Source organism: Geotrypetes seraphini, chromosome 1 (assembly GCF_902459505.1).
Source record: "Geotrypetes seraphini chromosome 1, aGeoSer1.1, whole genome shotgun sequence".
Classification (NCBI taxonomy): Eukaryota; Metazoa; Chordata; class Amphibia; order Gymnophiona; family Dermophiidae; genus Geotrypetes; species Geotrypetes seraphini.
In genome coordinates this window covers 435,608,878-435,635,499 of record NC_047084.1, presented here as the reverse complement: position 1 = coordinate 435,635,499, position 26,622 = coordinate 435,608,878, and the positions used below count along the sequence as shown (strand labels likewise).

Genomic DNA, 26,622 nt, shown 5'->3' with positions numbered 1-26,622 from the left:
TCACTGAATAAACAGTAGCACAAGAAAAATTTTAACAAACCTCTGAGAGGAATCCTTTTAAACAAGAACATAACAGCCTGAACGTTTATGGAGCTCAAACATTCCTGCCTTTTAAGTATATACAAAGATTCCTCAAAATGTCCATGAGGCAGTAATGAGGAGTGCTCAGGAAAGATAATGATTTAGTCTTTTGACTGAGAAGGATGTTGATGGTTATATCTGTACTAGAAACCTTTGATGGTGATGATCTGTAGCAACTAAAGTATGTCACTATAAGTTAGAAAATGCAATAGATCATGAATAATAAATCACCAGGACCAGATGGTATTAACCCCAGAGTTCTGAAAAAGCTCACACAAAATTGCTAATCTGTTACTTAAATCATTGAAATTCACCATGATGATGGAGGACTACAGTGTGGCCAAAGTAATGCCTGTTTTATGAATGATTCCAGGAGTGATTTGGGAAACTAGACTAATGAACCTGACATTAGGGGGTAAGCAAAACAGTAGAAGCTATAGTGAAAATGAATTACTGTTATATAGATACGGCTCTATTGGGAATGAGTTGGCATCAGTTCATCAAATGCCTTACCTGTTTAGTGAATTGTTTCAAAGGTGTAAACAAACATATGGATAAAGATGAACTGCTTGATGTCGTGTATTTGGATTTTCAGAAGGCATTTGACAAAATCCATCATGAGAGACTCCTTAGGAATCTAGAGGTAGCAGTACTCTTCAGTGGATTGGAAATTAGCTAAAAATAGAGAGTACAGTAGGATTAAATGGTCAATAGTGGAGTGGTCTAACGATCATCAATAGGTCTGTTATTTAGCCTGCCCCTCCACTGTTGGCTTCTGAATTCTGTACTGCAGCAATTTGTGGGAAGGTGGTAAAGCAGGTCAAACAAATGAAGCAGGAATCTTCACTGGAATATAAGAGGAGCTCCATCAGCTGTCTCTTCAAAAGTCCAAAGTGAGGTGAAAAATGCCACTAGAGTACCAAACCCCTCAACTTTGGTCTCTGCAACTGGGAAATTTATTTATTTTAAAATTTGTTATTATGATTGGGCCTAAGCTAGTTATAGTAAGACATTCATATCATAACATATCAAAAGATCATCAATACATCACAGACATTACAAAACTGTTAGCTGCCAGAACATCCTTTAAACGGTAAAGGACAACTATACAATTCAGAGAATCTGCTACAAAAACAAATGGGTCTTTAACAATATTTTAAATTATTTCACATTATTACATAATCTTAAAGAATCTGGTAGAGCAGGGGTAGAGAACTCTGGTCCTCGAGAGCCGTATTCCAGTCGGGTTTTCAAGATTTCCCCAATGAATATGTGTGAGATATATTTGCATGCACTGCTTTCAATGCATATTCATTGGGGAAATCCTGAAAACCCGACTGGAATACGGCTCTCGAGGACCGGAGTTCCCTACCCCTGTGGTAGAGCATTCCATAACTGTGGACCAGCCACCAAAATGGCTGTGGACCATGTTTTCACCTATTGTATCTCATTCAATGGATAATCTCATTGCTGACTGATCGCAAAGACTGACAGCAAATATTTCTTCAAAATTTGAGCCAAATACCAGGCCACTTCACCATAAACCACTTGATGGATTATTGTCAAAATGTTATATTCAATTCGATAAATAACTGGCAACCAATGTAGTTGTTTTAACACAGGAGAAATCTGTTCATAGTATGATACCCCAATGATCATTCTAACTGCCATATTTTGAATTATTTGCAAAGCCCACACTCTACACTTAGCAATGCCTAACAATAAAGTATTGCAAAAAATCTAATTTAAGCCCTCTTTTATCAAACCGTAGTAAAGTTGTTGTTTTTTTTACTGTGGGCCGGCAAGGCAAATGCTCCAGCGCTCATAGGAATGCAATGGGCATCGGAGCATTTATCTTGCCAGCCCGCGGTAAAAAGCTCTACCATATTTTGATAAAAAGAGCTCTGCATTACTGTCCAAAAATCAGATACTGACAGCACTGGCTTTACTCTAGAAAGAGTTTGCAATTGAAAGAAAGCTCCCTTGATGACCTGTAGTATATGTTCCTACATTGTAAGGCAAGTATCTAGATTCAAACAGTTTTACTGATGCAAACATCATGAAATACAACATCAAAGCATAACAATAATGCATCAAATGTGAGCCCTCAACAATTTCATGTGTGGCAATATTGAAGATTTCACTTCTTTCAACTGCACCTCCAGTACATGCAATAACACTTGATCCTTTCCAATGAACATAACTTCTGGGTTTTCTTGCAGATTTAAGACCAATTTATTTATATCAATCTAATTTTTAATCATTACCATGAAATCAGTCAATTTTTCCTTTTTTTTTTTTTTAATAATTCTTTATTCATTTTCACAAATTACATTAAGTGTTAATATTTTCATTCACAGTAACAATAAATACATCACTTATACATAATCATTGGTATATTACATAGATTCTTATCCCTCTCCCATCCCTCCCAACCATATACTCCATTATTAAATGATATATGTAATAATAAAATACCCCCCTCCCTACCTCATAAACTGATAAACATAAGGGAAATAATTTTACTTAATCCTGACAATATTTTGTTAATGGTTTCCACACATATTGAAATTTCTTAAAATATCCCTTTTGTAACGCAGTAAATCTTTCCATTTTATAGATATGGCATAAAGAGTTCCACCAAAAGTTATAATTTAATCTCCTCCAGTCTTTCCAATTATATGTGATTTGTTGAATGGCAACCCCAGTCAATTTTTCAACTACATACTCATTCCCTATCTGAACCAGGAAAAAAATTGTATATCATTTGCATAAATGTGATAATATATCTCTAAGTCCTCTAATAAATACCTGCCCCAGCGATGCTACATATGAGTTAAATAGTATGGCAGACAAAGCAGACCCCTATGGCACTCCTTTTCTCACTGAAGATAACCTACTTCCACTCTACCACAAATTTATGATCACTCAGTAATGAATGAAACCATCTCAGTACTACACCTCCCATTTCTCCCATCCACAGCTTCTCTAACAGAATTGTCACATCCACTGTGTCAAAGGCTGCTGACATCTGACACCATGCAAAATGTGCAATCGTATAACTCCCTGGGACAATTTCAGTTTGGAATGATTTATTGACAGTTATTGTCAGCACCAAAACCCCTTCATTTATCACCAATGTCTCAACCCCATGGTCAAAATTTGATCTAATCTTTATCTGACTTCTCACCCCTCCAGCTTGCAGACCATTATCATACTTCCGTAATACGAAACTAACTAGCACATGATCAGACCAACTTAACTTTGCTGTTGGAGACTGACAATCTCATCTGTATTTCTTGTCCTAAAAAATCAAATCCAGCATGTTTCCTGCTCTAAAATGTTATAAAATTAGCAGTCTGTTTGAGCAGGCAAGCTCCTAATAACTGACATAATACGCGTTCTCGATTCCCCACTTCTCCTTCAGGAAAGAGTGGCCTAGTGGTTAAAGCTACAGCTTCAACACCCTGAGGTTGTGGGTTCAAACCCCGTGCTGCTTCTTGTGACCCTGGGCAAGTCACTCAATCCTCTATTGTCCCAGATATGTTAGATAGATTGGGATAGATAGGGAAAATGCTTGAGTACCTGACTGTAAACCACTTAGATATGAGGGGCGTTCAATAAATTATCTCAGTAGGAAAAAGAAACAAGTTTTCAAAAAAAAAATTTGTTTTATTTTCCAATATAGTCCCCTGATAGCTCAATATATTTCATCCACTTTTCCTGCAATGACTTTAACCCCTTTGAAAAGAATTATTCTGTTTAACCTTCAAACCAGGACATCATAGCTTCCTTGACGTCTTCATCACTTGAAAACCGCTGTCCACAGAGAGATTTCTTCAGAACTTGGAACAGGAAATAATCCAAGGGAGTCAGGTTAGGACTGTAAGGCGAATGGTTCAGCTACTGAAACTCACATTCTTGGATGGTAGCCTGTAATTGTCATGACATGTGCACTGGTGCATTGTAAAGAAGCAGCACATCTGTGAGTTTTCCTCGTCTTTTCTCCTTGATTGGCTCTCGCAAAGCGATCATTGTATTTCATTACTCTCCCCGCTTATGGTTGTCTTGTGTGGCTTTTTACCTTTCATGAGATATTTTATCACTGAATGGTGCTCCCAATCTTGCAGTTTCTTGATTCGCACATGGACTCTCCTGACATCCTGGCTCTTGGAATGTTAGACTCCCACTGAGTTGAAACTGTGTATGAGTAGCCTTGAGACATGTCACAACATGCACAGACTTATTTCAACATGCTTGCTACTTTCTTTCATACTCAAGTAAATAAACTATTGAACACCCCTTTTAACCTTGATAGGAGGTATATAAATACCTAATAAAAAATAAATCTCATACACGAGGAATAATAAAATCACCTGACATACATAAATGTTCCAGATTAAAGAATAAATTTAAAATAAATTTATAAAAATGATGAGCAGTAATTTAACAGATGTCATAGAATGGGCTGCCTGTTGGGGGTACAAGGGTTGACCGCCGCCTGGGATCTTTCTCTGTCTGCCTCCCCACCCCAGTTACTGAAGCCACTGCTGCTGATTTTCTCCCTGTCTCCCTGCTCCACCCCCGAAGCCAACCCTGCCACCCAACATGCTCCATTCCCCCCCCATTGCCGCAGCAATAGGGATGGGTCAGGCGCATGCAGCAACTGCACACGGCCAGCCCACAATCCTTCCCCCTGACGTCAATTCTTTTTTTTTTTTTAATCAATTTTCATATATATATTTCACATTGAAAATGATAGAAAAGGAAACACATTAATCATTACAAAAGAAAAAATATATTCTAACAAGGAATTCCTTTCTAGCCCATAACATGAGAAGACCAACTTAAATTTTTTTTAAACAAATATCACAAAGAAAGAAAAAAAAATTGTGAATTTAACTATTTACTAATCAGGGCATATCAAATCTTTAACTCCTCATACTAATCAACAGCACTTACAAATTATGTTGTCTCCCTTGTATTTAAAAACTGTTGCAACTGAATAGGATCCCGGAATATAAATTCACTATCTTGTAATTTAATTAAACACTTATAAGGGAACTTCAAAAAGAACCACTACTCTAGCTTTTAACTTTAGAAATTCCTTCCTCCTTAACTGGGTGGCCCTGGCCACATTAGGGAAAATCTGTACCTGATCACCACAAAACTTAGACAATCTATTCTTGAAGTAAGTTTTCATAATAAGCATTTTGTCCATCTTACTCATACAAGTTATCAAAAGAGTGGATCTAGACTGAATCACATCTTGACTATCTTCCAAAGAACCGGTTAAGTCTAACTCAATAGGCGCCAGTTGGTCCACTCCCTGAGCTGACTCCAACTTATTTCTCTGTGGAATATAATAGAAATTTAAAATAGAAAGAGTTTCCGCATTGGGCAATCCCAAAATCTCCTTAAAGAATTTTTTCAACAAAATTTCCGGTGATAACAAATTGGGTAATTGGAAAATTGACCAGCGGAGATTCTATGATCCTTATATATTTTCCATTGTTTCCAATTTAGATTGGATAACATAGGAGTCTTTGACCGCAGAAGTAGAGACTTGATGTAGAGTAGAGATTTGCGGTTCTGAAACATTTAGGGCCTCTTTTACAAAGCCACGTGGCAACAGCCCCGAAGCCCTTTAAATCTCTATGGGCTTCGGGGCCATTACCGCAGCGGCCTGTGCTAAACGGCTTCGTAAAAGAGGCCCTTAATCTTTTTTCAAGGGAATCTAAATTAACATCAGCATTTTCAAGTTTCTGAACCACTTCCTGTGAAAAATCTGATGATGTAACTGTTGATTTTAATAAACCTTCCACCCTGGAGATAATAAGCCACAAATCTTTTAAAGTAATATCTTGTGAGGCCTCTGGAGCAGATGTAATGTAATTTATTTGTAATTTATTTCTTATATACCGCTACATCCGTTAGGTTCTAAGCGGTTTGAAGAAAATATACATTAAGATTATAAATGAGAAGTAAGAAGGTACTTAAAAATTCCCTTACTGTCCCGAAGGCTCACAATCTAACTAAAGTACCTGGAAATTAATAAAGAAGAGAAAATAAAGATGGTTGAGAAAAGAAAAATTCTATGTGAATTTATAGGATGGAAATTAAACTGACAGTGAAGAACTGTATGAAAAATACAGATGGTACTGCAATAACCTCCTCAGAAAAAAACAGTAGGCTTAGGTAATGAAGTAAATACTAACTTGGTGGTATTACAGGAAGCACCAATGGCTCCAGGTGGTACGGTGAGGTCCACCTTGAGCCCATTTATACTAGATAATGGTGGAGGTAGAGGAGTCCTATCAAGAGGGCTTAAACGAGGTTCCGGAGAGCGAATCTGAAACTACTTTGGATACAGACGCTGTATTAGATAACTTAAGATGTTTATTCATAGGGCCCAACATTGCAGTTGTCAAACTTTTTGGTTTAACTTTCCTCTTACCCATAACTCAAAATAATCTTACCATCCAAAAAGGACCAATCTAAGTTGGATAATAATCAGAGTTCCTCGTGGCTCCAAGGGGCCTTGCATGCCCCTTAGGCCATGCCCTGTGGCAGCACGCCACAGCGTCCTTTTGAATCGGAGGAGATAGACCCAGATGACGTCAGATGTCCATCTCCCCCAGTGCCTGCAAACGTCTGGCACCAGTTCAGGCAAGAAGGAAAAAGTATGTAAATTCCACTGCATGAATCGAGAACCACCAGGAAAAGCTCCTCACGCTGTATCCCTCAAGTAAGTAAGTCTGGGAAACTCAATGCTGTGATGTCCTTTTGAATCAGAGGAGACGGACCAAGATGACATCAGATGTCCGTCTCCCCCGGTGCCTGCAAATGTCCGGAACCAGTTCAGGCAAGAAGGAAAAAGTATGTAAATTCCACTGCAGGAAACCAAAACCACCAGGAAAAGCTCCTCAGGTAAGTAAGTCTGGGAAACTCAATGCTGCGGCATCCTTTTGAATCGGTGGAGACGGACCCAGATGACATCAGATGTCTGTCTCCCTCAGTGTCTGCAAAAGTCCAGAACCAGTTCAGGCAAGAAGGAAAAAATATATAAATTCTGCTAAAGGAACCCGGAACCACCAGGAAAAGCTCCTCACGCTGTAACCCTCAGGTAAATCTTCTCCTGACATCAATTCTGACATCAGAGAGAAGGCTCTGGGACAGCCAATTGTTGCCTGGCTGGCCCGGAACCTTCTCTCTGATGTCAGAATTGACATCGGGGGAGGAAGGCTTGTGGGCTGGCTGTGTGCAGTCACTGCATGTGCCTGGCCCATCCCTGTAGCTGCGGCAGAGGGGGGAGAACGGAGAGTGGCTTCGGAGGTGAGGCAGGGAGAAATCGGCGGTGGTGGTTTCAGTAAGGGGGGCAGGCAGGGAGAGGAAGAAAAAGTTGGATTCAAGGAGGGACAGAGAGATGTTGGTTGGGGAATGGAATGAGGTCAGGAGGAGAGGAAGCATGCAGGAGGCAGAATGAAAGAGAGAAATATTGGATGCACTGTCAGAAGGAAGTGCAACCAGAGCCTCATGAAATCACCAGACAACAAAGGTAAGAAAAAATGATTTTATTTTCAATTTAGTGATCAAAATGTGTCAGTTTTGAGAATTTATATCTACTGTCTATATTTTGCACAATATGTATCTATTTTTCTATAGTTGTTACTGAGGTGACATTGCATATTTTAAAGTCATCTGCCTTGACCACTTTGAAAAAAAAACTCCAAATATAAATAATTAACATTTTCTCTGCGTACAAGTGTGCTTTGTGGGGTTTTTTTTTCATTTTGTGGTTACCATAATGTATTAATAAGATTATATTGTGTGTATATGAAAAATGAATGGAAGAAATTGCATTACAATTAGTACTATTATTATGGGGGTGGAGTTTGGATGGGTCTGGGGTGGAGCTTGGTAGGGGGTACTCGGTTGGTATTTGTTAAGCTTAGGGGGTACTTGGCTTGAAAAGGATGAGAAACACTGTCCTAGAGGGTTATACAATAGATGAAATTATGCCACCCCAAGCCGATGCTTAGTCTTTCTAGTGGATGGGTCAACCATGGGGCTAAGTTCTGGGGATGTGTATGGGAGGAGATAAAGTTGGAATATGTGATGTGGGTTGTTTTTTTTTGGGGGGGGGAGGGGAGAAGGAGAAAGCAAATGGGTACTTGTCTTAAGAGGTGGTGGGCTGTACTGGGGGAAGAGCAGAATGGATGTACAGCCGGGCATGGGTATGTCTCTTGGAGGGAAACAGGCCAAGTTTAGAGTTTATTTAAGGCTGGGGTGCCTTGGTTGGGGAAAAACCCAAACCTGCTGTATGTGTTGGGGGGAGGGGGAGAATGGGAGGTGAATGCTTTGGGAGGGACTATGCTGCCTGAGGAGGAGCTAGGGGAGTGCCACTGCAGAATGCAGGAGAACAAGCTATGGGATCAGTTTAAGAAAGAACAATGGTGGAGTGAGTACCTTGAGGGTTGGGAGAGAGCATTAGGGGAGGGTGTTCTAGGTGGGATTTGAGAGATCACTATGGGGAAGGGGTGCTGGAAATGTGGGAGAGAAAACTATGACTGAGCATATGGGGGGGCTGTTGGAGAAAGAAAAGGGGCAGTCTTGCCGGGGAATCGAGAGAGAAAGAGAGAGAGAGAAAAAAAAAAGCTGGAGGCATGTCTACCTTGAAAGGAGGGGGCAGAACAAACTGGGAATTGAAACTGGAGGGAGATGAGAAAAGAGGGTGGGTTTCAACTGAGGAAGAGATTGCTGGAGGATTGATTCTTGCCTAAGTGGTAAGAAAGTTGTGGATTGTTGGGTCTAAGGCAGGATCAACCAGGCCTTTATGATGGGAAAGTGTGCACAAACAAAAATTACAAATAAAGAATGTAGAAATTTTTTTTTTTTTTGCTCAGAATTTCCACAGCAGTATCCTCCTAATCCTGATCTAGGATGGCTTTTCCAACTTGTTCACTGGATTATCCTCCCTCTCTATGTCCACTATAGATTCCCCTACCTATGGGTATGTATTTCTCCTTCAGGGAGTCCCAGCTACCCTCCTGCAGAGCTGTAGACTCTTCTGCTCATAAGAATGACAGTTCTTAACTGCTCCTAAACACACACAGACAATTTGTTAGTTCAATCTCTTCTCCCATTCTATCACTGCCCCGCCTCAACACAACAGAATTCCAGTATAGACAAACTAGGTATGTGGCCAGGGCCCAAATATTTAGGATGTATGAATTTAATAGTTCCTGAAGCAGAGTTTTTAATATAAGTTAAAAGTGCAAGCAGAAAAAAAAAAAAAATGGGGTTGCGGGCAGTCGCTGGGTCTGTTATTCAATCCCAGTGTTAAGGAGATGGTGATCAGGTGTAATACTTGTGGCCCTCTCCTCTGCCAGTGAGAACGTCAAGGCCCAGTTTGTAAGAGTTTAAAATGCAGTTACATTATGACAGGGCCTAATGTTAGTGGTTAGAGCAGCTGCCTCAGTACCTTGAGGTTATGAGTTTGATTCCCACTGCAGCTTCTTGTGACTTTCGGCAAATCACTTAACGCTTTATTCAGTGGCACGCCTAGAAAGTGATGTCAGAGAGAAACATCAGAGAGAATGCCAAAGCAGACACGGGCAGTAACTCGGTGGCTGCTTACACCGAAGTTAAAAAGGTATGGGGGCGGGGAAGATGGGGGAGGGGCGCCGCTCACCTTCACTACGCCACTGGCTACATTGTCCCAGGTACAAAATAAGTACTTGTCGAAAATATTTAAACCGTGTTGAAATTGCTTTTATTTTATTATCCTCCTAAGGTGTTGTATGATTGCTCCACTCTGACTGAAGGCATAGCAGATTGTCCTAGGGTCAGACACTGTGATATTAGGCAATGCTTATTTACATTATGACATCGGGGGAGTCAAGATGACTATGTGATGGACTTTGACCTACTGATGTCCAGTCTTGGATGGTATCAGTTGGTCAATGATGTAACACATGCTGGTGGTAACATTTTAGATTGCTGTACATTCTTTTACTATTCAGCTGGAACCAATTGCAGTGGAACTTCCATGGACGGATCGTAGATTTGTTTCTTTACAGTTTTACCAAGTAGGTCTCTATATGTGTCACAACCACGGGCTGTGCTGTATAAGCATCCATTTTATGAGATTGGGGACTTGAAGAGGCCTTGGAAACCAAAATTAGTGATAGATTATGACATTTCTCTTACAGACATGGTTGAACAATGACATTCCTCATTGGAAGCTACATTGGATGAGACAGCACCATTTCAAACTGTACAGTTTCCGGAGAAAATATAGTCCTTGGTATAGTGTAGAGGTAAAAGAGAGTCTTCGGAGACTAGAATGACAGTGGAGAAAGCATCCTTGTCCACTATCTAAGGAGATGTATATGACAGCTTTGGCTGATTACAGAGAGTTGGTGTATTGTTTGAAAAAGGATTATTTTGATAAACAAATCGCTATAGCATCCTCGGGATCTAAAAAACTATTTTCAATTGAAAAGGATTATTTGGTGGTCCCAAAGATTAGTAAGAATAGATTCCCCACTTGTAATCAGTTTGCAGATTACTTTCTATCTAAGGCCCCATTGCTGGGAATCAACTTGCTACTGCAAATGAAAGGTGTTAATGATGATGATATGGGAATATAGGTTGAATATGTGCTGACAAATGTATCGGATGTGGTTCAAGCAATTGAGTCAGTGAATTATTCTGTTTATTAAACACTTGCTCAACAAGTGTATTAAAGTCTATAAAAGTGGAGATTGTGTCCTCTCTCCAAGTTACTTCACGATTGTCCCAGATGTGTTGAAGAAAGCAGTGATTCACCCTCCTCTTAAAATTCAACTTTGGATGTTTCAAAAGTTGAACATTTTTGACCCATTTCAAACTTGATATTCATGTCCAAAGTGTTAGAAAAGGTGGTGTTACAACAGTTAGATGATTTTGTGACCACTCCTTGTGTGAACAGATCAGGAAAGGTTTTGACAAAAGGAAACACTTTCCATTACTATCACTTTATGTTGCTGTGTTCGATACAGTTAATCATATGGTACTCTTGGATCATTTACGCATGTTTGGATTGGCAGGTGCGGTGTTAAAATGGTTTAATTCCTTTTTGAGTTTCTCTGTGGCTGATGGAGGTATGCAAACAGATTTTTGTGCTTTTATTAGTGGGGTACCCTAGGGTTCCTCGCTATCAGCTATGTTATTTAATATGTTCATGGTCCCAATTAGAAAGTTATTTATGAGTCTGGAAATTCAGTACTGCATATATATATGGATTTACAATTTATTTTTGAGGTACCTGATGATTATTCCAGGGGCTTTCAAATATTGTCCTCTCACTTAGATGCAATTGTGGATTGGATGAGTCAGAATAAATTACAGTTGAATATTTCTAAACCTAAAATCTTGTGGTTATCTGCTGCTGGGTTTCAAGATGTCCCTACCATGTTCACATATGATTGAGTTTCGATTCCGATACAACACAGAGATTAGAAGCTTGGGGGTGCTGTTGGACTCTTTGTCCTGTCAAGGGCATATTAAATCAGTAGTATGAACAATCTTTAAGATTCGTTTAGTACTGAGGTTATGCATGTTGCTGTCTCCAGGGAACTTTCCACAAGTTATGCAATGCTTTGTGTTACCTCATTTGGATTATTGTAATGCTTTATTCTGTGGGTTGCTGAAAAAGGCATTGAAGGCATTGCAAGTTGCACAGAATGTGGCAGCGAGAGTGATTGGAGGAATTTCTCGCAGAGAACATGTGACTCCATTGTTGGCCAAGTTACACTTCTAGTTTCTTGGCAGATTCAGTTTTAGATCTTGGTACAGGCCATTCAGCAGTTGTTGCCAAAGGCAATTTCAGATTTAATAGTACTGTATATACCTAATCTAATCTAATCTAATGCTCGGCTATATATACCAAGTCATCATTCCATGAAAGCTCGACTCAGTTTACAATAATTAACTTAAACAGATAAAAACAAATTTCAAGAAGAACAATTTTCAAAATGTTTAGCAAATAAAACAGTTTTTAAAGATTTACAAAAAAATTGAAGCGAACCAGAACTCCTTAAAAGAAATGGAAGATCATTCCAAATTTGGGAAAATTAAAAAAATCAAAGATTGACTAAACATCTTAACTTCCTTTAATCCAGGGGTGTCCAATGTCAGTCCTCGAGGGCCGCAATCCAGTCAGGTTTTCAGGATTTCCCCAATGAATATGCATTGAAAGCAGTGCATGCACATAGATCTCATGCATATTCATTGGGGAAATCCTGAAAACCCGACTGGATTGCAGCCCTCGAGGACCAACATTGGACACCCCTGCTTTAATCCCTTTCCTGGAAGGAAGGGATAATTTAAATTGTTGGTTGCCTCTTGCAAAAGAGAATCTATAAACATTCCATGATAAAGGAATAAGAGGAGTAAGAATTTCATATAGAATTTTAAAAGCAAGACAAGCACATTTAAATTGAACTCTAGAATAAACCGGGAGCCAGTGAAGACTCTGGAGCATCGGAGTCACATGGTCAAATTTACGTTTCCTAAAGATCAATTTTACAGCAGTATTTTGAATCAGCTGCAATCTATAAAAGCAGGTTTTTGTGATACTGAGGTAGATAACATTACAATAATCCAGGCAAGACTGAACTAAAATAGAAAAATGATGATGATGAAAAAGATGTCTAACCTTCCTCAGCATATGCGGATTAAAAAAGCATTTCTTGACCACAAAGTTAATTTGATCTTTAAAGGAAAGAGAGGAGTCTAAAAAGACTCCCAAAATCTTAGCAGAAAACTCAATATGTAGAGAAGATCCAGAAACCAAGGCTACATAAAGAGGAAGATAGTCCAATTTTGGAGCTAACCATAGTAATTTGGTTTTGGTAGTGTTAAGCTTCATCTGAACAGATTGAGCCCAGGCTTGAAGTTTGGAGATACAAAGATTTACTTTAGATACTATATCAGTAGTATCTGGATCTATCTCAATCAGTATAAAGATATCATCCGCATAAGTAAACAACGTTTCCCAAGTTGACAATTTAAAGATGTTCTGAGTGGTCATATAAAGATTAAATAAGATTGGAGAAAGTGAGGAACCCTGAGGCAAAGGGGGCTGCCAAGAGTTGGAAATATTGCCTTCAAAGTTCACAGTAGGAACGATACAAAAGAAATTTAGAAAACCAGTCCAAAACTACCTGATGGAGACCTATATCTGAAGGTAACTGAAGAAGAATATCATGATGGACTACATCAAACGCTGCAGATAGATCAAACTGAAGTAGAATTGAACATTTATTTTGGAGACGAATTTGTTTAATTTTTGAAAGGAGAGAAGCCGATAGGGTTTCAGTGCTAAAGTTAGAAGAAAACCATGTTGAAATGGCTGAAGTAAAGAAAATTTATCTAAGTAGTCAGTAAGTTGATCAGATACAATTGATTCTAACATTTTTGTCAACAGAGGTATGTTAGCAATTGGACAATAGTGAGAAGGAATAGTAGTATCTAAGAGGAGTAAGTGTTATTTGTCCTGCTGGTACATTCCGCTCTGAATCACAATGTTTCTTGGGAATTGTTGAGGGCTATTGCCAAATCCACAATTCTAATAACAGGTTTTGTGGTTGTTGTTTTTTTTTTTTAGTGTAGTGGGTGCACAAATGTGGAAATTGCACTGTTTTTATCCTTCCATAAGATATTGAAAGCTTTTCTTTGTTTAGGGAGGCTTTTAAATGTACCATGAGATATTTTTGTGGTAGATGTGTTTTTTGTTTTAACTTTGTAAATTATTTTTTAAGGAACTTATTTTAAGTGTTCATTTTTTTCTTTTTTAAGTTTTATGCTTGCCATGTTTGTGTATGTATATTTTGTAATCTGCATAGACATTGTGATAGGTGGGATATAATAAGCATGTTACATAAAAATAACTATCCCCTTTATCCTATAGGCTACCAAAGAGTTAATGCCCTCCTCCTCTCTAGTGTCTTCATCCACGCGCACATACTGTGCAAGCCGATCTTGTTTTCTCCAATCCGCAGCAGGCGCTGGAGTATGGGGCGGAGAGCAACAGGAGGGAGGAGAAGGAGGAGGAGAGGGTTGATAGCCCATCAGTGACAGCTCATGAGCAGAAAGACTGGGGCCCCCAGAGGAGCCAGCGGGTCTTGCTCCGAGCTCCCTCTTCCCCCCCTTCTTTTGCTTCCTTCTGTCCTCTCCAGGATGAGCAGCCTGCAGTTCTGGGAGCAGCTGCGAGCCGGCAGCTCGGAGGTGGACTGGTGCGAGGACAATTACCGCATCGTGGGCAGCATCGCCGAGTTCTACAACACGGTAGGTGCCCGGGGCATCTGCAGGGAACGGGAGCCGGCTCATCCCGACTCCTCTGCCCCGAAACGCATTTGCAGCGCTTTGTCTTTCCGGAGGGGGGGGGGGGGAGGAATCTACAGAACGTGGACTAAAGGCGCGAGGCTTGGGGTGGGGGGCAGCCCCGTTTGGAAGTTCACTTCGGAGGACTTTTTCCCCAAAGCGTTGGCGCTTCCAGCCGCCCCCACATAACACGGTGATCTGCTGCTGCCCGGGGTTGGTTGCATCGGACGTATGTACCAAGGGAAACGCGCGTAGGGGGGGGGGGGGGGGAAGAGTGTGGATGGTCTGTTCCGCCTCGACTTCCAGGAGAGATTATTTCGAGGAAAGACGTGTCATACCAAAGCCCTAGCATTAAAGCTGGTATAGTGAGTTTGGGTCGGACTTTTGTTTGTCCTGGACTTTTACCAAGAGACAATAGGGCTGGGGGGGGGGGGGGGGAGGGAGGGAAACTTACTCTTGTCTTCAACTGTTTACGCGTTTCAGATATGCGTTGCCTTGGTTGAGTGCAGTAACAAAGAGGGATGGAAACAAAGAAATTGACCCTGGGAGATCCACAGAGAAGAAAATCCAAGATAAAAAACCCCAACAAAAACAACCCCCCCCCCCCCACCCCACTGTGGAGTGACGATGTTCCTGAAATGGACTTTATTGAAAATTTAAAAGTTCCAAAAGTCAATGTGAACAATCCACATAAAAGTAAAGTAATCCACATAAAACCACAGTGTTAATTGTTGGTTTCACAAAGAGGGATCGAACATAACTGTGTTTTCCAATAGACAAGAAAGGTGTAGTGCGAGCGACTCACGTTACATTTTTAGGCTTTTTTTTTTTTTTTCCTTTTAAAGCAGCGTGTACAGCTGCCAGATCCTCCTTAACAGTGCTCCGCTCCCTTTGTGACCTTCCTCCGCACCCTATAGCTGCAGCTAGCCAGATAGACCATTTTGGGTGGGTCTGAGCCCAAAGTGACAGACACAGTTTTCTCTGCCCTACCCCCACCTAATGAGGATCCCCAAGCTCTGTCCCCTGAAGGCTTTCTCTGCCAGAGCTCCCTTTTGCCAAGCTTGCTATATGGGAGCTCAAGGATGCTGTCACACTACAGAGCTTGGTGGAAGGCAGTTCTGGCCATTTCTGGAGAAGGTCCTCAACTGGGGATGCTTGGGATCTACCAGCAAGGGTCAAGACCTGGTGTTAGACCTGCTAGGGCTAGTCAGAAAAGGGAAGGGGTAAAACGTGGACCTCACGGACTTTACGGACCTCGCAGATCTAAAACTGCACATCCTTAAAAATCTGAGATCCGTGCCACTTGTAGTTTCTGGCTCTGACAGACCTCTATGACGAGAGGCATAGAAGGATATGGGTGACTAAAAATTACGCCAGGTGTACGCCTGGCAGGGCCTCCGCGTGTGTGGATCGCCGGACTTGATGGACCGAAGGTCTGATCCGGAGATGGCGCTTCTTATATTCTTATTTTAGCTCTGACAGATCCTAATGCTTTTCCCTCCCTATGCTGAGACTAGCGGCAAAACTTTTGCCCTGAGATCTGTGCCACTTTTAGTCTCAGCATAGGAAGGGAAAAGCATTAGGATCTGTCAGCTACTAAAATGTCATAGAGGTCTGTCAGAGCCAGATACTAAAAGTGGCGCGGACCTCAGATTTTTAAGGATGTGCATTGTGCAGTTCAGACCCGTGAGGTCCGCGAGGTCAGACCTTTGCACACATTTTTTAACCCCTGCCCCCAAAAAACCCAGCTATTTGCTATCCAGTGTCATATCGCGGGGGCTCTCAGAATCAGTGCGGAGGGAGAGATCTGGAGGAAGGGACAATCGGGCTAATTAGCAAAAGCCACAGTGCGCCTCCTCCCTCCTTAGCCATTAGGGAAGGCAGAGCTGCAGGGAAAGTGGTGGAATAAGGTTCTGGGTAAAACAAGTTAATGTCAATGCACGGACCTCAGATTTTTAAGGACATGTGGTTTTAGATCCGCAAGGTCCGCGTTTTACCCCTTCCCGTCAGAAAACAAATGAGGGCTTCCCTGATTTCCCCACCTACTGTTACGATCACACCAACAGAACCTCACCAAATTCAGAACAGTGGAGTATCAAGGTGCATGGTGGACCTGCCATTAACATGCATCATGCACCAGCTACCACCCTGCAACTCCCGAGTAGTGTCTTGCCAGGATGTAGCTCCGACAGGGACAGGGAAATCTTTCCCACCACAGGTCAGGTATCCTGCTGTGGTTCTTAAGTGGGATAAAAGCCTGACGCACACTGTGGTAGCCATGCTGTATAATCGGGGTTCAGAGACTCTGCAGACCCTACCATCCTCAAATAATCTAGTTACTTTTTTTTTTTTTTTTGCTTTAAATGTTGCAGTTTTGTAGAAAAGCAAGGGTAACTGAACCTGGGGTGATGTAGTGAAGTTTCAAACTTTCCTGGTTCTACACGGCAAGGCCCCTTCCCGGCCAATAGATGCAACAAGTGTGTGTGTGTGTGAGGGGGAGGTGGGGAGGGTAATTGACCCTCAAGAAAAGGGTCAGTTAAACTCCAATTATATTACTTCTAAATCAGAACCCCATATGGACAACAAACCTCCCCTCTGCAACGCTAACAGGCTTTAATTTCACACACACACACAAGCCAATCAACAGGGAAAAAGAAAGGAAAGAAAGGTGGAGAAAAAGCCTCAGTTCAGTTTCATCTGGCAAAAAACTCCACCTTTCAAGGCTAACCCTGTACTCCAAAATATAGAACCAGTAGAAAAAGCTCTATGGTAGCCTGCAGGGAGATGTTACAAAACACACCGGGACACACAGCCCTCAATTGTGAAAAAATGGGTAAATCAGCACTGTAGCAAAGTAGTGTGATTGGCTTGTGTGTGTTTGTGAAATTAAAGGCTGTTAGTGTTGCAGAGGGGAGGTTTGTTGTCCATATGGGGTTCTGATTTAGAGGTAATAAAATTGGAGGGTAATTGACCCCCATAATTGCCAAGTGATGCAGCTGGATTATCTGTACCTGTGGTTTGGCTCCTTTGCTGTGTAGCCTTGAATGGATGGTCAGAGAGAATGTCAGTTTTGCTGGTCATGTGGCAGACTGGGAGATATTACTATATGGTTTGTTTGTTCATTTATGCTCCATTACGTGTGCATATTATGTTCAAACAATTTTTATTTCTGACAACTGGTAATCACAATATAGTAAACTTCAAAACAGGCAACACAAGCTACAAACTAAGTGCCACATATGCTCCAATAGTCCAAAATCTGTGGTCCTCAAACAAATTTTAGTACAACAATATAACACAAACTATCCACCCAAGCCTGCTCCCTCCTGCCCCCTGTTGTCCCCCAGTTGCCAATACAAAGAAACCGACTTCTTCACACCACCCCCAAACAAGCTGTCCAAGGCCTGGGCCTTTAAAGTCCACAGAATTGGTGAGGATAGTGTAAATAAGGGTTCGTAGTCATTTGCACACGGGACTTCGGCGTGCCGACATTGCAACGCAGACAATTCGGCGCAAGACCCCAGTGCACCACCTAAAAAGTTACTTATAAAGAGCTCCGACGCGGGGTGTGAGTGGGGAAACCCCCCCCCCCAGTTTACTTCATACTCTTTGCGCTGCTGTTGAGGTTGGGGGGTTGGAACCCTCCATTATAGAGTAAACTTAACTTTTTTTTCCAAATTTTTTAGGAAAAAGTTAAGTTTTCTCTGTAATGTGGGGGATTCCCCCCCCCCACACACACACCCTCCTGATTGTTTGTGCTGCAATGTCAGCACGCCGAAATTTCGCGCGCTTTTGTCCTGTCACCGTAAATAAGTGAAGTCTGTATGTATTACCAACCCAACACACGGTCAACCATAGAACAATACAAATCAGCACCAGATACTCAACTCATACCCACCCCTATTGGGAGGTTAACAACTCTTAGGCCTCCTTTTACGAAACTGCAATAGCAGTTTCTAGCACAGGGAACCACGCTGAATGGCCCGCGCTGCTCCCAACACTCATTCAGTTCCTATGAGCGTCGGGAGCAGCTCGGGTCATTTAGCGCGCTCCCCGCGCTAATAACTGCTATCACAGTTTTGTAAAAGAGGAGGTTAGTAAACCCCCCTCCCTCTATGTATTGTGACAGAAGAAGAAACACCCCAACTGTGGTGAAACATGGAAAATCTGCCCTCAGCAAACAGATCAATATAAAGCAGGCTCTTGCAAATCCAAGTTATTTAAAATCAGACTCTGAGCCCCATGAGGTAAGGATTGTAAGTAAGGCTCCCAGGCGTTATGAGCCTCCCCTGCCTCATAAGTCATCAGTAAGTGAAATTGATTTCTCCTGTGCGTATTAATGTGATAAATTCAATGTTCCTATCTTGTCACCCAATAAATCTGTGGCCAAGTGTTACCACTGATATCTGAGTGTGGCATATTGCTTATTTTGTTATTTCTTTGCTTAGGCCAATGCTAAGGGACTGGAGTGGGGTGCAGTCCAGGTGCAGGATGGAGGAGCTCTGGGTTAGAGAATGACATGGGAACAAATTTGTCCCCACCCCGCAGGACCTCAATTTTCCTCTCCCGTCCCCACGAATTTTGTTGCCCCATTCCTATAAGCTCTGCCTTAACCGCAGAAGCCTCAAACACATATGATTTTTATTTATTTATTTTTTATTATTTATGCTTTTTTCAGATATAAATCCTCTTGTTACAGAAAATCAGAGAAATGAGAAGAAACAATACATATTTTGCAAAATAGACATTAAACAAGTAAATAATACAATCTTCAAACTAAATATGCAGTATACGATTAAAGAAATATTGTGTATAATTCTTCCTTAGACCATCATAATTTACCCTTTGAGGAACAAGAAATGACAAGGAGGTCTCAAACAAGGTTACGGTAATTTATCAACTCAAAGAAATAGGCTTAACGTGGTTTATACCGGTTTACATTTTTTCATTGCAGCCCTTTAGGTAAACTTTTTTACATCTAGAAAACTGCAGAGTTGTTCCGGAATAAAATATACATATTTAATTCCAGCATGTCTAACCAGGCATTTGCAGGGATAATTTAGAAGAAACGTGGCTCCCATTTTTATTGTTTCTTCCCTCATACTCAGAAACAATTTCCTCCATTCCTGGGTGGATTTAGTAACATCAGGAAATATCCAGATTTTTTCTCCCAAAAATAAACTTTGGGAGAAATGGAAAAAAGTTTTCTCATAATCATGTTTAAATCCTGCTCAAAAAACAGTGGTGCCTCAATATTGAATTTCTACCTGGGAATTTTCAAGAATTCCGGTTATATTATTTAAATCTAGTTCTTGTGATTTATCCAATTGTTTATCTAAAGGATTTTCAAGATTTTCTAATTTTTTTCTTGGAAGATAATAAATCCTGTTTATTGGTGGTATCATTTCAGAAGAAATTTATAAGGTTTCCATTAATTATCTTTTAAAGGCATCAATATGTGTAGTCAAAGTCAATTTAGGAAAATTAAGTACTCGTAAGTTCAAACTGTGATTGAAATTTTCCAATTGCTTAATTTTCCATTGAAGCAAAACTTTGTCTTTGACCATAGTAGCAGAGAGAGTTTGTAGAGAAGAAATATCTTTATTAACATGTTAAAATTTCGTATTAGTTTCAAGTTGAAATTTTTGTACTGATGTGGATAAATCATCCAATTTATTCACAACTTTAGATAGATCTTCAGCTGATTTTGTCGCCGCAGTTTCCAATCTCTGCAATGCCTTCCAAATATTTTCCAGAGTCACTGCCGAGGAGCCAAATCCCTCTGCTCCTTCTGATATTAACTCGGCGTGCTGGTTAATACCGGGCTCATCACAACCTCGGCACTCTCACGTCCCACATCGTCCTGCGCTGGATTCATCAGGGATCGAGCTGCAGTGTGTGTGTGTGGGGGGGGGGGGACACAAAGATATTTCAAGGCCCGAGGCTCTGGCGGTTCCTTCTGACGAAGCTACAGCGGGCAGAGTTCCCTCTCCTCCTGTAATAACTGGCGAGCTTGTCAGAAATCGGTCCATCGACGGTTGCCCGGGTGTAGAGGGGTCCATCCGGAGAGCGCCCTTGTGTTTAGTATGGGGCATATTCAAAATCCTCTCAGAAAAGATATTTCCAGCAGAAAACAGCAAGGTAAGATGGAGCTCCGAGTCTGACTGCTCACGCTGCCGCCATCTTGTTCCCCGAATACTTATGATTTTAAAGTGTTTGAGGCTTGTACAGATTGAGGACGGAGCTTGCAGGAATGGGGCAGGGACAGGAAAAGAACTCGACGGGATGGGGAAAAATGTGTTCCCATGTCATTCTCTACTCTGGATGAGATATTGCAGCTGCCCCTGTTAGGATACATGCACAAAGGCCGGGGTTTGTAGAATCAACACTATTGTACCGAAGGTATAGGTTTTCTACAAATGCATAGCATTTAGGCCCAGATTCTCTGAACAGTGCCATTGTCGATGACCACCTTAAAAGCGGCCGTCAATTGTATGTCAATCGCCTGATGGTGCCATCTAGAGAATTGCGCCTCTGGCAAAGGTAGGAGCCGGAAACGTAGGCCAGGGTTTTCAAGGCTTACGCTTCTGGTGCCTACCTTTGACATGAATGCGCCTGACACCATTTCTGGTATTAGCCACGCATACAGCGCCAGTAGGCACCTCCTGAGATTCTGGTGCTGGTAGGCACCTGGAAATCTCTTTTAAAAGAACTGTTAAACGGCGTTTCTCTCTTAACGTAGGCGTCAGTAGGGCGCCGTTTATAGAATATGGGCCATAGTGTCCCTTTTACTAAAGCTTAGTGCGGGCTAATGGACATTAACCTGCTCTAAGTCAGTATTTCCTGAGTCTGTCAACATAAATATACAGTATATATATGCTGGAAACCCCCACATTCACTCACTGAATAATGATCACTATATCGTCATAGCCTGCAATTGATCAATGCCCATCGTAGTTCACCAGTTCTTCAAATCAAGCCTCGTGAGCACTTGATGTTTTTTTTGTGGTAGTCAAGTCTTTAAGGTTCAAAGGCGATCCATGATTAACCTCAACATTCAATACTTCCTTCTGGAAATAATATGCAGTCTAGCCTGATACAGAGCTGTGTTTCGCTGTTAAAGCGAATAACAAGTTCTGTTATAAGGTAATGGGCTGGAGTGTGATGTATATGGTTGATATAAGTAGTTATAATATAGCAATTTATTTATGCATGTTTAGATGAGATTGGGAGCCCCCTTCAGTTGTAGACGCTTAACATCGAAACACAACTCTTTGTCGGGTTAGACTGCATATTATTTCCAGAAGGAAGTATTGAATGTTGAGGATACTTGCTGGTTCATCATGGATCGCCTTTGAACCTTAAAGACTTGGCTACCGCAAGAACATCAAGTGCTCATGAGGCTTGATTTGAAGAACTGGTGAACTACGATGGACATTGATCAATTTCAGGCTATGACGATATAGTGAATATCATTATTCAGTGGGTGACTGTGGGGGTTTCCAGCATATAGTTACACAGTATGTATATTTATATGGATGGTTTATTTGGAATAACAGTTATTTAGTAAATGAAGTTAAGTGAAATTGGAAGTAAATTTTATAAAAAAAAATATGTAGGTAATATCTTCTTTGTATGGTGAACGCATATTCATTGGGGAAATCAGACCGTAAATGGGGCACTCCAGGACCAACTTGGGAAACACTGTGCTAAGTGCCACAAAGCCTATAGGTATGCAATAGGGCACACAGCATTTAATGTGTGCTAAGTTCTGTTAGGGCACACTAAGCTTTAATAAAAGGGCCTCTTAGGTTCATAGACAAAATCGTGCGAGACAACTGAGCGCAAGGTTGACGGCGCGCCAAAGAAAAGCACTATTTTAAAGGGTTCCGACGGGGGGTGTTGGGGGGAACCCCCCTATTTTACTTAACAGACATCGCGCTGGCGTTGTGGGGGGTTTGGAGGGTTGTAACCCCCCTCATTATACTTGAAACGTAACTTTTTACCTGTTTTTTAGGGAAAAAGTTCAGTTTTAAGTATAATGTGGGGGGTTACAACCCCCCAAACTCCCCACAACGCCAGCGCAATGTCTGTTAAGTAAAGTGTGGGGGGGTTCCCCCCCCACACACCCCGTCGGAGCCCTTTAAAATAGTGCTTTTCTTTGGCGCGCCGTCAACCTTGCGCTCAGTTGTCTGCGCGCCGTTGTCTCGCGCGATTTAGTCCCATCACCCTCCTTTTACTAAGCTGCGGTAGCGAATCTATCTGAAAGGAAAGGATCTGCAGACTATAATAATTTTTTTAGATTTTGCCAATCAGGGAACCCCTTCCGAATGGCTTGCTTCCACTGCAACCACTTGTAGTTTTGAGAGATAGCTGTGCCGAATTTTTGTTGCAGTTGTGAAAACTCAAGCAGATTAGCGCACGCTAACCCCCATGCTACGCGGAGACGCTAACGCCGGCTCAACGGAGGCGTTAGTGTCTACCGCGCGTGGCAATTTAGCGCGCGCTAAAACCCCTAGCAGCTTAGTAAAAGGAGCCCTTAGTAAAGTATACTGACATGATTCTGAAATTCCATCCCCCGTAAGCTCTGTCCCTCTCTCATTCCTGCAAGCTCGAGCACTTAGGATTTTAAAGTGTCCAAGGCTTTTGCAGATGAGGACAGAGCTTGCAGGAATGGGGTAGGGACAGAACTCACAGGGACGGGGATATTTATTTACGGTATTTATTTTATTCAATTTTTTATACTGTTCTCCCAAGGAAGCTCAGAACGGTTTACAGGAATTTATTCAGGTACTTAACCATTTTTCCCTGTCTGTCCCGGTGGGCTCACAATCTATCTAATGTACCTGGAGCAGTGGGAGGGATTAAGTGACTTGCCCAGGGTTACAAAGAGCAGGGTGGGTTTGAACCCACAACCTCAGGGTGCTGAGGCTGTAGCTTTAACCATTGCCCCACACTCTTCCCATGTTATTCTCTAATTGGGGGGGGGGGGGACAGTAGAACAGATGTATCCATATTGTGCAATGAAATCATGTAATCGCTTTCTATGATGGATTTGGTGTCACAAACCCTCCTCCCCCCATCATTTTTGAATTAATCCCGAGCGAGCAGTTTGGTAGCAATGGAATAAATGCAGCACTGTAAATTGAAAATGCAAAATTTCAAGACTGGAGAAAGCCTGCCTCTCCCATCTTCATCTGGAAACTGTGCAACTTTTTCATTCCTGTTGTGGGAAACTGATTTGTAAATGTAAGGACTGACGATGAAATCAATTGTCACATTTTGTCTTTTAATCAATTTTTTTCACTTGTTTTTCTTTTTGTCTGGCAGATCAGCAACATTTTGTTTTTCGTATTGCCACCGATGTGCATGTACTTGTTTCGCCAGTATGCCACCTGTTTCAATAGTGGCATCTATTTAATCTGGGCCCTGTTTGTTGTAGTTGGTAAGTGAAGAAATTGTTATGTATGTGATTGTAGAGATAGCTGCCAGGGACAGAAGAGGAGTTGTGCTTCTGTTTTATGTTTGTTCTGTTTTTGAAAAAGATCGACTCTGATGCCTGGGACACTGAAATCCCTCCCTCCACCTCACCTCTATCTCAACTAACTTGCCTACTGGAGAAACACATTTTTTCCCAATTTCCCTAATGCCTTTGTGCTTCCAGCATTGTCTTTGCTTTGAGCTCTGTTGACAGGTCATGGTAGATGGGCGAGTACATTTACATATAGGAAACTTTGGGCCATTGGTGCTTACTCCATCGTTGTTTTGCCCCCTCCTCTCTACTACTATGCTAAGCAAGTCTATAAACAAAGGCTGTCTCCTCTTATAACACTACTTTTTCCTTTGTTGTAAATACCCTCGCTCTCTCTACCTAATATTACCATTTATTTTCTCCTCAAAACGAGACAGGACTCCAGATCCTCCCCGGATCCTGAACCCTTTCCCCCCACCCCCCAACTCCCGGATCCCGGACCCCATTAAATATAGTGCAAAATATAGACAGCAGATATAAATTTTCAAAACTGACACATTTTGATCACTAAATTTAGAATAAAATCATTTTTGCCTTTGTTGTCTGGTGATTTCATGAGTCTCAGGTTGCACTTCCTTCTGACTGTGCATCCTTTCTTTCTTTCTTTTTTCCTTTCTTTCTCTCCCCCCCCCCCCCCAAGCCACCCTGCTTCTCTGACACAGCACACCAAGGCGTGTGCAGCTGACATTGGAGAGGAAGTTTCAGGCCAGCCAATCGTTGCCTGGCTGGCCCGGAACTTCCTTTCCGACGTCAGAATTGACATCGGGGGGTAGGCTTTTAGGTCCGGCACTTGTGCAGTCGCTACAGCACCTGGCCTGTTGATACGTCGGGGAACCAGGGAGAAGCAGGAAGATATCCTGGTCTCTGAAAATGGGACATTTCAAGTGTAATACGGGCTAAACCATAAAATCCGCTTACTCTCCTGTGCCAGGTCTGCTGAATAGCTGTAGCTCAAATCCCATACTCATGCTGACTTCATTCATTTTAGGTTCCTCCTGACCACCTTCCAATCCACTCTCTCACTTGCCAAACAAGATTACCTCACCTTCTTGACTGACTCTCTTGGCTCCAACCCTCTTTGCCACACTGAACTCCTTATTCAAAGTCCCCAACTTCCAACGCCTCTGTCACTCTTCCTCTAGACCAGTGGTCTCAAACTCAAACCCTTTGCAGGGCCACATTTTGGATATGAAGGTACTTGGAGGGCCTCAGAAAAAAATAGTTAATGTCTTAGTAAAGAAATGACAATTTTGCATGAGGTAAAACTCCTTTATAGTTTATAAATCTCCTTTTGGCTAAGTCTTAATAATAATATTGTAATTTATAGCTAAAGAAACATATGATCAAGAAACTGTTTTATTTTCCATGAGTTTGAGACCACTGCTCTAGACAATGACTGAGTACTTCTATGACAAGATCCACAAAATTAACCTTGAGTTCTTAAATAAGCTACCTCCCCTAATTGCTCTACCAACCCCCCATGGCCCTTGTCTTCTTATCTTCCTTTCCCAAAATTACTGAGGAGGAAACTGCACATTTTGTTTCCTCCTCCAAACTCACTATCTGTTCCTCTGATGCCATGTACACCCATCTACTTACCACTATCTGCCATATCATCATCCTATCACTCTCCACCTCAACTGTGTCCGACGCCTTCAAACATGCTGCTGTTACACACTCTTCAAAAAATCCTCGCCGGACCCTACCTGCCAAATATTGTCCTGTCTCCCTCCTCCTCCTTTTATCCAAGCTTCTTGAACGTACTATTCACCACTTTTGTCTTTTTTACCTTTTATCTCAAGTTATCCTTGGCCCACTTCAATTGGGCTTTTGCCCTCTTCATTCTACAGAAACTGCCCTTTCGACAGTCTCCAATGACCTGCGCCTGGCCAAATCCAACGGCCTCTACTCCGTCCTTATCCTTCTTGATCTATCCACGGCTTTTGCCACAGTAAATCACCACCTACTCATCGATATGTTGTTCTCGCTTGGATTTCAGGGCTCTCTTATCTCAGGGATTTCTTCCTATCTTTCCCTTTACACCTGTAACATATGCGCCGCTATCCTGCTGTCAATAAGTGTACGTCAGGGCTCTGTCCTGGGACCACTTCTTTTTTCTAGCTATACCTTTTCCTTTGGTGCTCTAATCTTCTCCCATGACTTTCAGTTTCACTCCTATGCTGATGACTCACAAATCTATCTCTCTATACCTGAAATTTCGACAGAATATTCAGTCTTGGTTTTCAACCTGCTTGTCTGACATTGCTAACTGGATGTCTTGCCGCCATCTAAAATTAAACAGGGCCAAGACTGAGCTCCTTATCTTTTCACCTAAACTGGTCTTTCCTCTTCCCCCGTTCTCTATTTCTGTGAACACAACGCCCTTATCCTCTCTGTCTCGTCGGCTCACAACCTCGGGGTAATCTTTGACTTCTCTCTATCCTTCTCTTCAAATATCCAGCAGACTGTCAAAACCTGTCGTTTCTTTCTCTTCAATATTTCTAAAATCAGACCCTTCCTTTCTGAGCACACTCATCACCTCTAAGACCCTCATCACCTCCCACCTACATTACTGCAACCTGCTTTTCACTAGCCTTCCGCTAAACCATCTTTATCCCCTTCAATCTGTTCAGAATTCT

At 41.7% G+C, this 26,622-nt stretch overlaps 1 protein-coding gene across 1 annotated transcript in view; it reads left to right on the top strand.

Annotated features, from left to right (window-relative positions):
• The first annotated feature begins 14,158 nt into the window (after nucleotides 1-14,158).
• The window catches only part of ACER2 (alkaline ceramidase 2), an 88,321-nt gene continuing 75,857 nt past the window's right edge, over nucleotides 14,159-26,622 (top strand). Inside the window, exons 1-2 of the mRNA XM_033919617.1 lie at nucleotides 14,159-14,415; nucleotides 23,782-23,896. Coding sequence (XP_033775508.1) covers nucleotides 14,212-14,415; nucleotides 23,782-23,896 — 319 coding nt within the window. The 5' untranslated portion in view covers nucleotides 14,159-14,211. The remainder of the gene's footprint in view (nucleotides 14,416-23,781; nucleotides 23,897-26,622) is intronic.